Source organism: Corvus brachyrhynchos, unplaced genomic scaffold, assembly GCF_000691975.1.
Source record: "Corvus brachyrhynchos isolate BGI_N302 unplaced genomic scaffold, ASM69197v1 scaffold152, whole genome shotgun sequence".
NCBI classification, from domain to species: Eukaryota; Metazoa; Chordata; class Aves; order Passeriformes; family Corvidae; genus Corvus; species Corvus brachyrhynchos.
In genome coordinates, this window is record NW_008237447.1 from 8958853 (window position 1) to 8974771 (window position 15919).

At 36.3% G+C, this 15919-nt stretch overlaps 1 protein-coding gene across 1 annotated transcript in view; it reads right to left on the reverse strand.

Annotated features, from left to right (window-relative positions):
* TMPRSS15 (transmembrane protease, serine 15) overlaps nt 1–15919 on the reverse strand; it is a 51461-nt gene that overhangs the window by 6796 nt on the left and 28746 nt on the right. The window contains 6 exon segments of the mRNA XM_017731429.1: nt 1860–1955; nt 5840–5972; nt 8799–8909; nt 11297–11428; nt 11892–12017; nt 13184–13273. Of these exon segments, the coding sequence (XP_017586918.1) occupies nt 1860–1955; nt 5840–5972; nt 8799–8909; nt 11297–11428; nt 11892–12017; nt 13184–13273 (688 nt within the window).

A 15919-nucleotide genomic window follows, 5' to 3' on the forward strand; every position in this document is an offset into this window, starting at 1 on the left:
CCTCTGCTTTTTCTTCTTTGTGAAGCTAGCTCCCAGTAGGAAAAGCACTTCCTTGCCTGCACTTCAGCCCAACAGTTCTCAGCTGCCTCTTGGTCAGCACAGGAGAGGCCAAAAGGCACCAGAGGCTTGTGCTGAACACCCTCCTCTGTGCCTCTCTGAGTGTCAGCTGTCAAGCAGCACGCCAGGCAGAAATCTGGAGTACTTAGGATATCTGTGAGCATGATCTTCACTTAGAACTGGCAAAAACAATTGTCCCTGTGGAATCTGCTCACATGTATCTAAAAGGCAGGATTTGGGGCTGTCACAAAACTATCCTGCCAAAAATCACATTACCTAAGGGCACCAGAGAATTCTTTTGCTGTCTCTGTCACTGCAGCTTTCAAACCCTATTATATGTGCCCTCCTTTGTTTCAATGGTGGATGCACTTGAATAAAAACCAAAGACAATGTGAGAAGTACATTTCATAATTAGATTACGGGTTAATGAATTCAGTTGCTTAAATTATCAAATCTGTGTGATCTTTCTATAATTTGTTATATGTACAAAATCCATGTGTGAATCTGTAATCATTCCACCCTGCAAAATTATTCCTGTCAGCTGTCCAGATGAAACATGGGAGAAGACACCTATTTCTGCAACAGAAATACAACTAAGATAAATGAATTTATTCCATTTTCTCCTGCTTTAATCACTTTTAGTGTTAAATAGGTATTAACAGAAGACATCTTTAAATCATTACTGCTCTTCAAGATGTCTTGTGGCAATGCTGGTTTAGGCATTCACTCAAGAAAAAAAGCAAAATAGCCTCCAATGATATTCCATTAGTTTAAGATACTTTCACCACCAGTAAGAATGATAAATATTTGGGGTTAACAGAGTTTAATTAGAACATAAAATGTAACACTTTTTTTTTTTTCCTGTAGACAAAATAATAGACCATAGGAAACTAAGAAGTCTCTCCTGATTTATTACTATGTGGTATGTTTATAAAGGGAAACTGAAAGAACCTGGGCTCTTGCTGTCCTCAACATGGTTCCAGCATTTTAGCAATTAGACAGTAATTTTCTGGCTCAGTGTTTCTGATAGAAATCCAGAAAAATTTTTACAGTAAACCCTCTAATAAGCAGAAAAAAGTAATTTAAGTCATTAAAATTCTTCAAATTGATGATGGCAAGCCTTTCTCCTTGGGGGTTGTACTGTAAATCCCACAATTTCCTGAGGACATAATCCTGGGCTAACATCACGTTTTCATTTAATCTACAAGAAACCACCAGTTCCTAGCACCCTTCAGAATCACTTCAGCTGTTATTTGGGCTGAGAAAGGTTAGAATAGAATCAAATGTATTCTGAGGATCATGTAATCAAATAATTCACTTGTAAATGTGGAGACAAATCCAGAAGCCGTTTTTTGAGTGGGCTAGTTTGTTTAAATATTGATACCTGTCTGTGGATGGCTTATTTTAGCATTCCTCACAGTATCCAAAGTCTGTATCAATAAAGCCAGAGGATTATAGAGTGTGACTCATTGTATTTTAAGAGATGCCTTGATGGATCACATTTTGGAGTGCTTATTTTTCTCTGCTGATTACAGAGAGAACCTACTGTGACAACTACTCTGTAACTGTGGGTGAATGTCACTCCATCTTAACTCTTCTATATTATGTATAGGTAGTCTTAATTCTACTGTATTATGTAGTCATATATTTCTAGATAAGAAATATTTTGTTAAAAGAGCATATAATTTCCACAGTAAACAGATGAAGACTTCAATTAATTTGAGCTATATATTAGTGCATAAATAATCACCACCATACTTAAAGCCATCATTTGTATGAGGAAGAAACCTCACTGTACCCACCTTTTTGTGAAAATTAGGCTGTGGTTACCTCCTTTAGCAATGGTGACAAATGGCCCATCTCCAGTGAATAATACAGCTGATGACATATTTGCATCCCTGGGACAAAAAGACACATGCATATTTTTAGGTATTTACCCTATTCCACCAGTGGAGCAATAGTAGGGAAATCGTTATACTGGCAGAATAAACATCAGGTTGGTAGGTTGTTTTTTTTTTTTCCCCCTGAAATAATGACTCTTTAGCAGGACATTTTTGAGACTTGAAACTCATTTGGATTAAAATGTGACTTACTTACTTCCAGTCTTGCATCTTATTCTAAGTTCTCTAATGCTACAATAATATTGAAAGAGACATTAATTAATTCTTTTGACAGCAGTAAATATTAATTTTGGCTTTTCTGTGCCACAGTGAAGGGTTTGCAATACCAGTTGTTAAGTGTATGGAGCTAAAACTTAGTACACCAAACGGCAGTAATAGCTGAACCTTGGGGTATCACAGTCTTGCTTTTTTTGAGGGGTGCAGTTACATTTATATCATACTGTCTAGAAAGGAAATGAAATTACATTTTGTATCATGAAGAATGTAAGTAAAAAAAAAAAAAAGTTAAGTTTCACCTCATAGATCTGTTGAAATCAAGATTGCTGTGGAATAAGTCAATAGTGTCATGTTTGCTAGTGAGCGGGAGTGAGATGTAGTCATAGAGTCACAGAATCACAGAACAGTTTGGGTTGGATGGGACCTTTAAAGGTCATCCAGTTAATTTTTTTTTTTTTTTTGATAGCAATGGCTTTTTGAACTAAGAATTCTGTGTACTGTTGGTGAGATAAATTGTTTTGACATTTAGAACCCATATCCAGATTTTCTTTATAGCCCATTCTGCATCATATACTTTGTGATACTTCGTATGACCAGTTTGGAAAACATATCCATGAAACATATTTGCTTTCCCTTGAGGAAACATGGGGAAAAAAGATTCTTGTGGTCAGACTGCATAATTTTTTGGGGGGTGACAGCCTCCCATCTGGCCCTTTAGCCTTACACATCTCAGGAGCAAGAAGAGAATCATTTGTGCAGGTGTAATACATAGGGAGCACCTGTACCATTCCTTCTCTTCAAATGCAGTAAATCTCACTCTCCTGGGAAGGATGAAGTCTGGAATCTGCCTGCAAATCAGCTGAGTCTGGAGTAAAGAGGTGTTCAACAACCCAGCTCTGCCACCAGGAGAGTTGTATGATCCACCTGCTGGGAAAGTCACTACTGCTGCATTTCTCAGCCCGGAAGTGCCTTTTAGGCAGTCTGAGAGCAGTAAAGTGCCAAGCTGGGTAGGCAGAGTCAAATTCTATGATGAAAAACTTTGCTGAGACCAGGAAATTATTCCCAGGAACTCACTTACTTCTGAAGAAAGTTTCATGTTCATGAAGAAAATAGAATTAAGGGTTTTAGAGTAAAGGCTAAACTCTCTGTCTTGTTGGACTTTTGGGTGTGACAAAATTGCCAGGTCTACCCGTATTCCTGGGTACAGTTCAGCAAAGACCCAGCTGGCTCTGGTCCCAGGGAAACAGGATTGTTTTGCATCTGACCAATGGAATGGTGAAAAGCTCAGTGTGTGATTTTCTTGGTTCCAGGAAATAAGATATTGATAAGACTCAAATTTTAGCAGTGCTGCCAGATGCACACAGATACAAGTGCAAACTGAGAAAAGGATTATTTTCAGACTTCTCCAGAGCATCAATTTGTTCATCTTGCACCCCAGACTCATTAAAAAGATTTGTAAATTATTTGCCTAAGGTGTATTTTGTAGATGCACAGATAAGCATGTCCCCAGACTGGCTTCCTGTTTGGTGTAAATCACAAACGCAACAGTCACGTATCTGAAAAATGGAGGCAAAAGGATTCACACGTGCGATTTATTAGAACCTGTGAGGAACACTGCACTTTCTAGCCCAGCTACATAAATAATCAGGATATGATACAGGACTCCTGTCAGCTCAGTCCTTTTCATAAATTAAACAGCAAGTGAGACTAGCAAATGTATAAGCAATTAACAGCAAAAGTAAATTGTCCTAGATGAGCCTTAGCCTGTCTCTCTAATAAAGCATGATTCTAGGCTGTAATTCAGTGTAGGAGCATGAGCTATGGCCTGCTCAGGACCTGTTATTGCAAACATCCATTTAGTAACAAATATGGTGACGCTTGTTAACAAATCTGCTGCAACAGGGGGGTTCAAGGAAAGCAGAATTGTGAGAATTGTGTGATACTCACAGGAGTTACATATATATATATATATATACACACCTACTCATATACCAATACATACACACACATATGAGAATTTTATCCTGTGCTGCAGGATCAGTAACTGCAGTAGCACCCAGGTTACAAAAATGTGATACAAGTTAGGTTTAAAAATACTTTTTCTTGACCATGGGAATATGTCATGAACTGAGAAATGGAATTAGTAAGAAATAACTAGGAAGCTTAATAGGAACATTTTTAGCAAGTGCATCTGAGTAGTTTATAGAGACAACCTGAAAGGTATTGCCACAGAATGTTATGGAGACAAAAGCATGAGGTAATTTTTAAAAGGTATAGTACCATGGAAGACAAAGTTTGTTGAAGCTTATCAAATATGTCATTTAAATCAATAGACCACAAAATTACTCCTGTCCAGAAGAGAAAGGAGGCAGGGCAGGGGGGGAAAGAATCAGAGGAAAAAGGCCTCTAAAGAGCAAGGTATTTGACCAGAAGCACATTTAAACATGCTTTGTATGTTCTTACATGCATGCATACATAAATTACAGTCAGGATTTGTGCATGTAGCTATCTGATATTTATGTAAACTCAGTACCTATCTAAAGCAAAAAAGTAAAAATAAAACAACAAACCAGCACATATTCATCCAATTAGAAGTATTTTTGAAATAACACTGATATTTTCCTAAGTCATTCTAACTCTTTAATTGCTACAATTAATTTATCAGAAGAGCCCAGAGTCTCCTTCTGAAACCTGTTTGTGAGCAAAGGTGGAAGAGACAAAAGTAAAAGGAATGAATGAGGAAAGCATTAATGAAAACAGGATTAAGCTACTTCAGAATCAGTTATACAATAAAAGCAGATGAGGGAGAGAGTAAATATGAAGTTATATTTCTTTCTATGGATTTGTAGGTATCTTTCTTTGGTCAGAGACCAAAATAACGAATTGCAAGCTTAGAATTTAATTTGATTTTTAGTTGGGTGAGTGACATTCTGTAAAAACCTCAGCACTGCAGGAAAGCTAATTATTATTCAGTGGGTGACAGCAGAGTAGCACATGATGTAAGTAAGGCCAGAATGCAGGCCATAAATTTTACCATAGATTGAAAAATGCAAATCCCCTCACTCAACAATCCCCATGTTTCCCCCAAAAATTCTTCTAAGCAGTGACTGAAGCCAAATCTATTTTTCAGTCATATACTTCCCTCCTCCCTCCCTGCTCTAAGTGTTCCTCAAGAGAAATTCCATTTCCTCTCCCAATGGCTCAGATCTAGTGATAGGTATGAAATTTATTGGGAGCCCAGTAGCAGAATATCCAAGGGATTATTTTTACTTGGAATGAACAGCTGCAGTATGAAAGCAGAGCAGCCAAGACTGCTGTCTGCTCCAGCTTTACTCTTGAGCTACTCTTATGAAAGTGAAGATGTAAATGATGACATAAAGTGATAAAAGACTGATGCACTCACATCACTCTCCCAATGTTCTCCAGTATGTATCCTCATGCCCAACCTGCCATGTTCAGAGTCCTCAATCCTGCACTGAATGCCATCAAAACAGAGTTTGCCAAACTTTCAAATTTGTTGGCACACCAAGCACTCCACTTGACAGAGACAGATACATTTGCCACTTTTTTGGAGAATACAACAGTAAAATGAGGGGGGAAATGCCAATATACGCTCAACAAATCAGCAAACAAGTTGCAAAGGACAATGAATATTTATTACTCACCCCAACCCCAACAGCTGGCAAACACTGTCTGAAATCTCTCCATTCCAATCATCTGCACATGCCAGATGCCACATCCTCCCAATCCTGGCTTGTACCAGCCCTTCGGTGCTCAGAGAGCCATTGAGTAATCTCACTGGAGAACAAAATGGGCAGAAGCATTTTGGATAGGTGGCAAACCACACCAAGCAAATAGAAATGTAATGTAAAGAGATTTATTATTGCAAATGAAGAGCACAAAATAAGTTAAAATGCATTATAGAGGAAATAAACCCAGCATCTCCAGAATGTTGTGTTCCCACAGGAAGGAAATGCTATTGTTATCTCCTATATTTCTGCCACACGAGAGTTTCATACCTTGCATTTTGCAAACATCTCAGAAATAGACAATAAACAGCACATTTTCCATCAACTCTAAATAATGCATTTTTTTCTTAGTCAGCATTATATAATTTCCAAAAAGCTCTAGCTCCATGATACTCAGTAACACTGACTGGAAATAAGGTTAAAATGAGTGTTGACAGAAAAAAAATAGATGTCCAGTTCCAAATACTATGAGTTTTCACTGTTTTCATTGCAGCTTTAGTTAAAACACTCACACTAATAATAAAAGCTCACTGAAAACCAGTCCTTCTATAAAAACTTTTCCCAAAAGAAGATATTCAGAACAAAAATTCAGAAACTGATTAAGTTATTGGTAAAAAGTCTTATGCTATTGGCATAGTGACTAAGGAAGTTGGATCACAAGGCCAACAGAATCTCACATATACACATATATATAAAATAAGAATTTTATTATGTAATATTAAAAATATATATAATAAGAAGGTCAATATATGTCTTAGCAGCTACAGCTGCATTTCAGGCAGATGACAGGTATTGCCATTGTGATGTAGAGAAAAGCATGCAATGCACTGACATTTATTGGCCATCAAAATATTTTTGTTTTAAAAAAACTTACTTGTGCAGAAAACCTTTTTCCACCAAAGTTTTTTCACAAAGAGTACCCACAATAGTAAATAAAAAATTTAGATTTTCAGAAATGCCTCTGTGACACCTGGAGTGCATTTATGAAAGAAGTGATATACAGTGATTAATTAATGATAGATCTCAGATTAAATTAAATTAAATTTTTGAGCTTCTTAAACATCTCAGAATTGTATGCACTGCAAGATTTCTCCAAACTACTTTAGACACCTCTCTTCTTGAGAGAACTTGAGCTATAACTCCTTTTCCTTTCTCCTCATCAAATCCATGTTCTCCAAATAGATTATTGGTAAGGAATAATAAAGTCATTGAGCATCCAACAACTGCTTAATTCAGATATAATGTATTTTATAATTATGCCATTTCTTTGCAGTGGCTGGAAGTTTCAAAAGCTGGGGAATTTGAAAAGACAGTTTGTCTAGTTCAAATTGCCACTTCTGATAAGAAATTGGTTTCAGGAAAATGAACAAGGCTTTTGGACACTGGAAAGACTCAATGTGAGAGTCGCTAATTGAATTTTCATTTTGTTTTAAGACATAGATTGATCTAGCCAAAGTTTGGATTAAATGGGTTTTTGGAAACAAATCTCCCAGGCTTTTCATGTGAGGTAATTTGTTATGAAGTAATAGACAATCAGTGGCAAAATAAATCTTCGGGAAAATGTACATCATGTTAATGTAGGTGATGGTTACTTTGTTCAGATCTTTAGCAATGACTGGAAAAAAAAATTCAAGTTCTCTTTGCTTAAGAAGAAACTGAAGGGAATTTTATTCTATACATTTTAAAGGAAGAATATGTTTGCAACAAAATAGCCAATGGCACTAATTTGAGAAGTGAATCTGTGTCTTCATCCATCTATTTATCTATCTATCTGCATGTATTTACATATACCATGTATATTTCTATACATGCATGTAAAAAATGTTGAAATCAATGACGACTGTCATCACACACCTAAAAACATATCTGATTCCTAGTAGACATCTTTAAAACAAAGGAATTGTGCTAAGCTTAAATACCACTTTTAAATCTTCCATTAGTTCTCCAAAGCAGATTGTCAGAAAGAGCAGTTTAACTGCTGTGCTAGGCCAAACATTATTTAAGCATTAGTTTTACATTTAAATTATTGGTTTAGAGAATCTTATTTCCCTGCTATGTGAAATGAATTAATATACTGTACACAAGCATTTTGGAAATAACCACTTTACTGGAGAACTAAGGAATAGCAGTGAGCAATGGATGCTGCTTTTGAAGCTGTGCCATCCATTCACTCTACGGAGTCCAGGTGGGCTGGAGGGTGCCATGTGTTACAGTTTGGCTTCACACTCACAAATCTGTTGGAGAATTTCCACCAAGGACATGTTTATTCTCTACCCTGCACTGCAGAGTTTATTCTGCTGTGGAACTCAAATTAATTACAGCAACAATTGGTAGAACTTGGAAATATAAAATGGATACAGAAGAAAAGCATATGTTGAGTTTCCATTTAATTTTGAGGCCATTATGAGCAACTACAGTTTTCAGCACAGAGGAGCTTCCTACCTTTTCCAGAGTTCTTCATCAGATTCCATATACTATCTCAGAAAAGTGACTGTTCTCCTGGCCCTGACAAACTCAATGAGATATTGATGTGTAAATTGGCATGGTCTGCATGCATCTGCAGCATTCTACATTAGCTGAGGTTCTGTGCTGTTTTCCTAGGCAATTCTTGCCAAATATGCATGGCTTAGGTCGGACACTATGAAAACTTTCTTCACCAAAAGGGCTGTCAAGCATTGGGACAGGCTGCCCTGGAAGGCTGAAGAGGCAGAGTCACCAGCCCTGGAGGAGTTTAAAAGACATGTAGACATAGCACTGAGGGACATGGTTTGGTGGTGAACTTGGCAGTGCTTGGTTAACGGTTGGACTTGATGATCTTAAGGACCTTTCCCAACCTAAATGATTCTATGATTTCTTTGTATGAAGGAAAGCTTACTGCACTTTGCTTCATCAGAGCCATCTTCACACTGAGGTACATTGTCACACAGGTTATGCAACGGGATGCATTTCCCACTGCCACACTGATGCTCATCAACTGTGCAAGCCCCTGAAGGGAAATAAGAAAGGAAAATTAATCCATAATTATGAGGAAGGTTGATGTTCACAGGAGATCTTACAGTTCAGCTCAAGAAAATTGTGTAGATAGTATCCAGAACCTTTGATTTCTTTCCATTTCCATCCATGTCTCTTTCAAAATAAAGATAATTTTCAGATAAACAGAAGCTAATTAAGAATAAGTTCTATAGCACTCTGCCTTGTAGCTTCTGCTCAAGTTAGTGTTGCTCAGTTAGTAGTTTTCTTCTTTTGCAAGGGATAAACATAGGAGTGAAAAGTCAAATCCTGTCAAAAGTGACTAATGATGTCAATTTTCAAATGTTCAGCACTTTCACAAATTTTAAAGATCTTAAAGTGTGTCAAGTCAAGCAATCGAGCAAAGAGGCAATGAGAGCCCAGTCTCCTTCTGAAACCTGTTTGTGAGCAAAGGTGGAAGAGACAGAAGTAAAAGGAACGAATGAGGAAAGCATTCATGAAAATAGGATTAAGCTACTTCAGAATCAGTTATACAATAAAAGCAGATGAGGGAGAGAGTAACTATTAAGTTATATTTCTTTCTATGGCCCAAGTGTATTTTTAATGGCTTCATTCATTTACAGGAAATATACAGTCATAAACTTAAATTCCATCAAAAAATGGTTTCTTTTACTTTCCTGGACTTTCTGACAGAAATATTTAATTATCTAGAAGTCTTATTTGAAGCAAGATAATTACTTTACTTCTGATTTTTTAATATTCTTATAAAATGATTCATTCATCAATCATCATGGCCTGTACCAAATGGAAGAGGAAGAATATGGTTTATAAAAGGCTTGAACCAGATTTTCACACATTCAATGTCTATAACTAATGACAGTTATTCACAGAATTTTGTGAATAATGACAGTGTTTTTATTATATTGCATACTGACAAAAATTACTTCTGTTCAAGTAGTTCTTACTTTTCAAAAAAACCAATATTTCATAGAAAAAAAAATAAAATGCAAAGAAAAGTCTGCTTTTCTTCTAAAGTTAATTTATTTACTGACAATCCTTTTATCCTTAGGCCAGCATGCTAATGATATTAGTCTGTCCTTTGGCTGCAAAGATCATGAATAAGCATAATCCTTTTGCAAATGGAAATTTTTTAATACATTTAACCAGAACTGGCAATGGCCACTCTGAGAATTCTGCCTTGCTAAGCTTAATTTTCATTTTACGAAATATGGGGAAGTCTGGCCCAGCAAAGATGCTGAACCAGCTGATAAAAAAGGCAGAGTTGTTGGACTGAACAAATATGATAGAGAAGGCAGAACAAGAAGCAGCAAAATTGTCATATGTACATCTAAACCAACCTCTCAGTCTTGCACAATGGGAATAAACAGAGTTAATTTTACAAATGTAGACCAATGGTGAAGGTTTTTTAAAATATTAAGAAAAGTAATATTATTATTACTACTGTGAATCCATAAAAAATCTACCACTGGCTAAACAAGCTGGGAGAAACTTGCCATTTCTGATAGTTAAAATAAGAAAATGAGCCTAGATCCTTGTTGAATTTCTGTTCATGTAAGTGCATGGTACTTCACAGATCTCTCAACAGTCTCTCTGCTTTTTTTTCCCTCTGTTTTTCTCCTGTCAGACTCCCACAGAAGTAATACAAAGTCTCTAATTAATTCAGTCAAGATTTGGCCAAGAGTTAGTATAATTATTTGTCCTGTCACGCACATTACTGTTCCATGTAATTTGCATTACGCTTCATTTTGCATATTTTTGGAGGGTTGATTGCTGTATTATGAGTGATAAGTCTAATTGCAATCCCCAAGAATATCAAGAGTCTTTCAGAAGGGATCTGGCTGGAACCAGAAACACTGTTGTCCAAATATTTAAGAGACTAGTTCTTTCAGATTATTCACACACTGAAGACCAAATTTTTAAAGATGCAAGAAGGACCATATTGCAAATTTGATCAGAGTTACCACACACAGTTTTCTCTTCTAGTGCATGTTATCAATAATAAATATTTACAAATGCACTTAAACACACATTATTGACACCCTGGAATGATTTACGAAGTGATGTTTTTTCCTGGGGCTTTTACAGGGAAAGTTAGCATTTGCCCTCTTAATATCTGAAAAGATTTTGGTCAAAATACTGACTCAATTTTCCACACAATATCACAGAGTTTCATATGATATAGACATTGTTCCAATTACACTAAGAAACAAACTCATCACGTTTCATGCCAGGAAATACAACGTACAGATGAGTAACCAGCCTTTTTCTCTTTAACATTTGCATATTTCTACTGAGCAAGTGCTGAAAGTCACTTTGCACTCTCCACGCTTTCTGAAATATATTTGGCCAGTGGTATAACCTCTTAAAGGTTCAGATGCTTACTTAGATGGTAGCCAGTAGTAAAGTTTGCAAGAAATCCCTTCCCTGTTGTAGAGCTGTCCGTCCGGAGGATCACTGTCATCTGGTTTGTTGTAGAGAAGACATCTGGCAGCGGGCCTTTCTCTGTGTAGACAGCTATTCACCAGGAAAACATGAGTACATTCAGCCTATTTTGTTCATATATATTTGAAAATGTTTCGGGTTCAAAAGCAAATACTACCACCACAGGGATGTAGTTGCTTCCCCAAACCTAACTGCTCTCAGACTGCAACGGTCAGAGCCCAGCACCAGATTTGACTAATCAGCTCAGAACAATTAGGCTCAACTAAAAGATTATCCTTCTGTTTGTCCACGCACATAAACAGTCTGATTTACTGAGAAGTCAGTTTCATATGGATTGCACAGAGAGCTGAGTGTGTGCAAATGTTTTGGAAACATGATGTCACATAGAGTATGCTTTCTCAATTTTTCCTCTGAATTTCTGAGGCCCAAAAAGTGTGAATGAAATGAGAGGAATTTCATTTCCTTTATATTATGTCCCTCAGTTTCCTCTAGCTGTCTGATTACATTCATTTTAGTACCCACTGCTGCTACTTGCCCAAAAGTAAGGAATCTGGTCCTCTGCCATCTCTGACTTCAACCACATCATTAATAGTTTGCAGATCAAAAACCTGAAAATGAAGTTGGATGTTTTTTCCATTTTCAGCATTCAAGTACCACACACCTGGAAAATAGTAACACACACACACACACAAATCACCTTTTCAGTAGTTAAATTTACTGTGCCATTTTTGTGTTGAAGGGCTTTGGGGGGAAAAAGTCTCTCCTAAATTATTAATAATCACCCAAGAGATTAAGAAGTTTAAATCTTGTATTTAAAAGCTGTGAGTTTCCCTAAAGTAGTAAAGCTCATTCATTTCTGACTGTGACAATGTGACAAATAGTCATGACACTTAAGCCTCATTTGATCATAAGATAATTTTTATAATCAGTCACAGAGCCTGTCTTTCAGGTTAAAGTAGCTCTTTTCTTCTGTTTAGCCTATACTTTCTCATATTTAATCTAAGTGTGGATACTATGGAAATCTCGTACAGAAAGTGAAAAAAAAAAACAAACCAACCAATTTGAAATATTTTCATGGAGTGAAAAGTATTTTTTCACTTGTAGGAGTCTCACTTGGGAACTTTGAAATGAATACTAGAAATGTGAGCCATATCTCAAGCAGAACAGAAACACAAAATGACAACTCTTATGATTACCATCTCAACACTATTCCCCAGGACCGAAGGAATAAATAATTAAAATTTCATTAAGAAGCAATGACAAAGCTCTCTTCCTCACTTTATCCATCAACAGCACATAGTGTACTACCTTGAAGCATTCACTTTTGCCAGCTCTAGCGTAATCTAAATCAAGTAACATCTGTAGAATAACAATGTCTTCTCACTAATATGTTAAGAATCATTCAATAAGGACAGAATTCCTTACAAAATGCATGCGCGTATTCTTTGCCTCCAGAAAACTTGAGCTATTTAACAGCAGAAGTGATGATATTAACCTGGCAAATACACCAGGTTATGGTAAAATGGGAATTTTCATCACCTTGTGTGTCTCTGCATTGACATAAAGGCATTTGACATAATAGGCAGGATGGAATTGGCCTGTCTGGACTCATACCATTGGAATATGCTTGTCTTCATCCCTTTTTAATCAACTGGCACATGTTTCCTTAGCTGCTGCTCAGTACCATAGAGAATGCAGTTAGAAGATTCCGCTGTATATACCTTAGATCTTTTTTTTTGTTTGACAGCGTCTGAGTTGGAAAAGCAGATTTAGTATCTCTATTTTTATATGGTTAAACTTCTAAAGATTTGGAAAAGAATGACTTACAAGAAGCTAAATTAGGGTAATTGTTTGGAAAGTTTGCAGAGCTGAATGTACTGTTTGGCTCCCAGAGTTCAACCGGCCCTCCACAGTCAGCTGAAAAACAAAACATTTAAGAACGTAATTAACTTACTGTCTTACTTTTTCAATCTGAGGTAACAATGATAATTTTTAAAAGTCATTTTCATGATTATTGGTCTGTAAGCTGTGCACATGACAGAAATATGAAGACAAGAATGTGACACAGTCATCTGTCTCATTTACTAGTACAGTATTAAAAAAGCTAGAAAATGTCAAGAGAGGCCCCTGAATTTAAGTAATTTATGCACTTTGCTTGTATGCTTTTCTTGTTACCTGATCAATCTTAGAATTAAAGAATCATTAAGGTTGGAAAAGACCTCTGAGAACATTGAGTCCAACCTTTGACTGATCAACAAGACCTTGTCAACCTTGTCAACTAGACCATACACTGAGTGGCAGGTCCAGCTGTTTCCTGAACTCCTCCAGGGACATTGACTCCACCACCTCCCTGGGTAGCCCCTTCCAATGCCTGACCACCCTTTTGGTTGAGAAATTATTCTTTCAGCATCAGCAGAGATAATCAAATCTAAAGCTCTTTTTGTCATCTAGCAAGTAAACTTACAGCAAAAGCCCCCAACCCCCTCATACCATTATTTTGTTTTCATCAGGACCCCAAAAACTTTTACAGCTAAACACTGTTGGTTGTTAAAACAGTCATTTGCTTTTTCCTTAAAACAGCTATTCTAGTAGGAAATACCTTTGTCATAAAGATGTATATGTACTTATAGGCAAAAATTGATAAAATTTCTGTAAAAGCAAATATTGTGGATATATCTACACACATATACATGCACTCACACACATGGACACAGCTAACTGTACTTTATATATTCAATATTCTATTTCAATATATAATTTTGATGGTGGTTTACATCCAAATATGTCAGTTTCATGTTCAAAACCTTTACTTGATATTGAGAAATACTATTTATTTTTATTTTAGCCATCAGAATTGTTGAATGAACCATCAGAATGAACTTTGGTGTTTTCCCACTTTTGTTGCTCACAATTACTTTATTGAAAAATGAACAATGCTCCTCCACTTGCTTCAGGAAATAGTAGTTAAAGCAAAACAGATTTACCTGCCTTTTTTTGTTTTGGTTTTGTTTTATTCTTTGAATTAAAATTGATATTTTTCTTAACTAGCAGACTTTGGCTAACGTTTTAATGTCTCCTCCACACCCCTTTTGGCTCAAATTTTGCATGCCATGACATCTAACAGTATCTCACACTCTGAGCCCTTTGGTTGGGGACTGCATAATCTACAAGTCCTACCAAGTCTGACCATTGAATCCCACTGGGAGAAAGCTCAAAAAAAAAAAAACAAACCAAAAAAAAAACCCAAGAAATACTTGAATTTCCTCACAACAGCCATCTTCTAGAATTTTCAATTTCACCAATCCCTCCTGGAAAGAAAAGCCAAATTCTCGGAAAGAAAGAGGAACTGTTAACATTCCCACCCCGACTAATAAGTATGTTATGTTACAGCCATATGGGTCACAAGGAGGATTATTTTCTCTATAAATACCATGAACAACAGATAAAGATGATGTTGCCTTTTTTTAATGGAACATCACGGCATATGAAATCTGATCTAGTGTTGACTACATGTAAGGCACACTAGTAGTGATCTTTGTCTTGCATGGAGAAATGAGAGAAGAAATTGAATTCACTCATGTCTTGAAAAAATGTAAAAATTTCCAGTGATCTTGAAACACAAATTCATATGGAGTTATTGATACACCTGTTACTCATTAGAGAACCAAATATTAATCTCTACCAACAATCTTGGTTGAGCAGAACAGATGATTTTCTCAACGCTTTAGAAATTATATATGACCTATGCATAAATAAATTTCTCTGTGCTTTGGCCAAAACTTCAGTTTATATTGACATACACATCTTAAGTGTGGAATCTACACTGTCATTTACACACCATTGTTTGTGTTAAAAGACAGGTTATTAACACAAAGATGAAAGCAATCTTAGATTTGTTTTAGATGAAAGTGTAATCTGACAGTCTTGTGCAAAGGACAAAAGCAAATCCTGCTTCCCTATGCCACCATCAAAAATATTCTTTTTTACGTTTCAAGGAACTCTTGTGGCACTGTGAATGATGCCAGTGACTTGTACTGAAGCTCTAATTCTAGTAAAAGAAATTGACTCAGTTCAAATTCTTTTATGTCTCGTTTGTGGACATGACATTTGTAGTGAAACCATTAGTGTTAGTAAGCTTGTACACATTCATCAAAGTAATTTCATACTTCTTTGAAGATGATTGAAAGCATTTGCTTTTTTTTCATCAGGTTACAGATAGGATGTAGTAGTATGTCCCAACAAAGTTATGAAAACAAGCTATTTTTTTGCCAGCAACAGCTTGGACTGTCCTTTTGTATCATGGATCTCTTTAAACTCATTCATAAGGAGTTATAAGCCATATTAACATGTCCTTTTCTTGAATATTAAAATTTTATCAGCATATTTTGGGTAAAGATCTATAATTTGATATTCCTTTGGTGTTTTTCAGAATCATTCAGGTACTATTTACCGCAGGGCTGTTCTACCCCTGATCATTAGACTGGTGCTAACTTGTGAGGTGTGTTTACCCACAGCACCTGAAGGATTGATGGAGGGGGCAGACATCAGCATCTCTCCACAAAA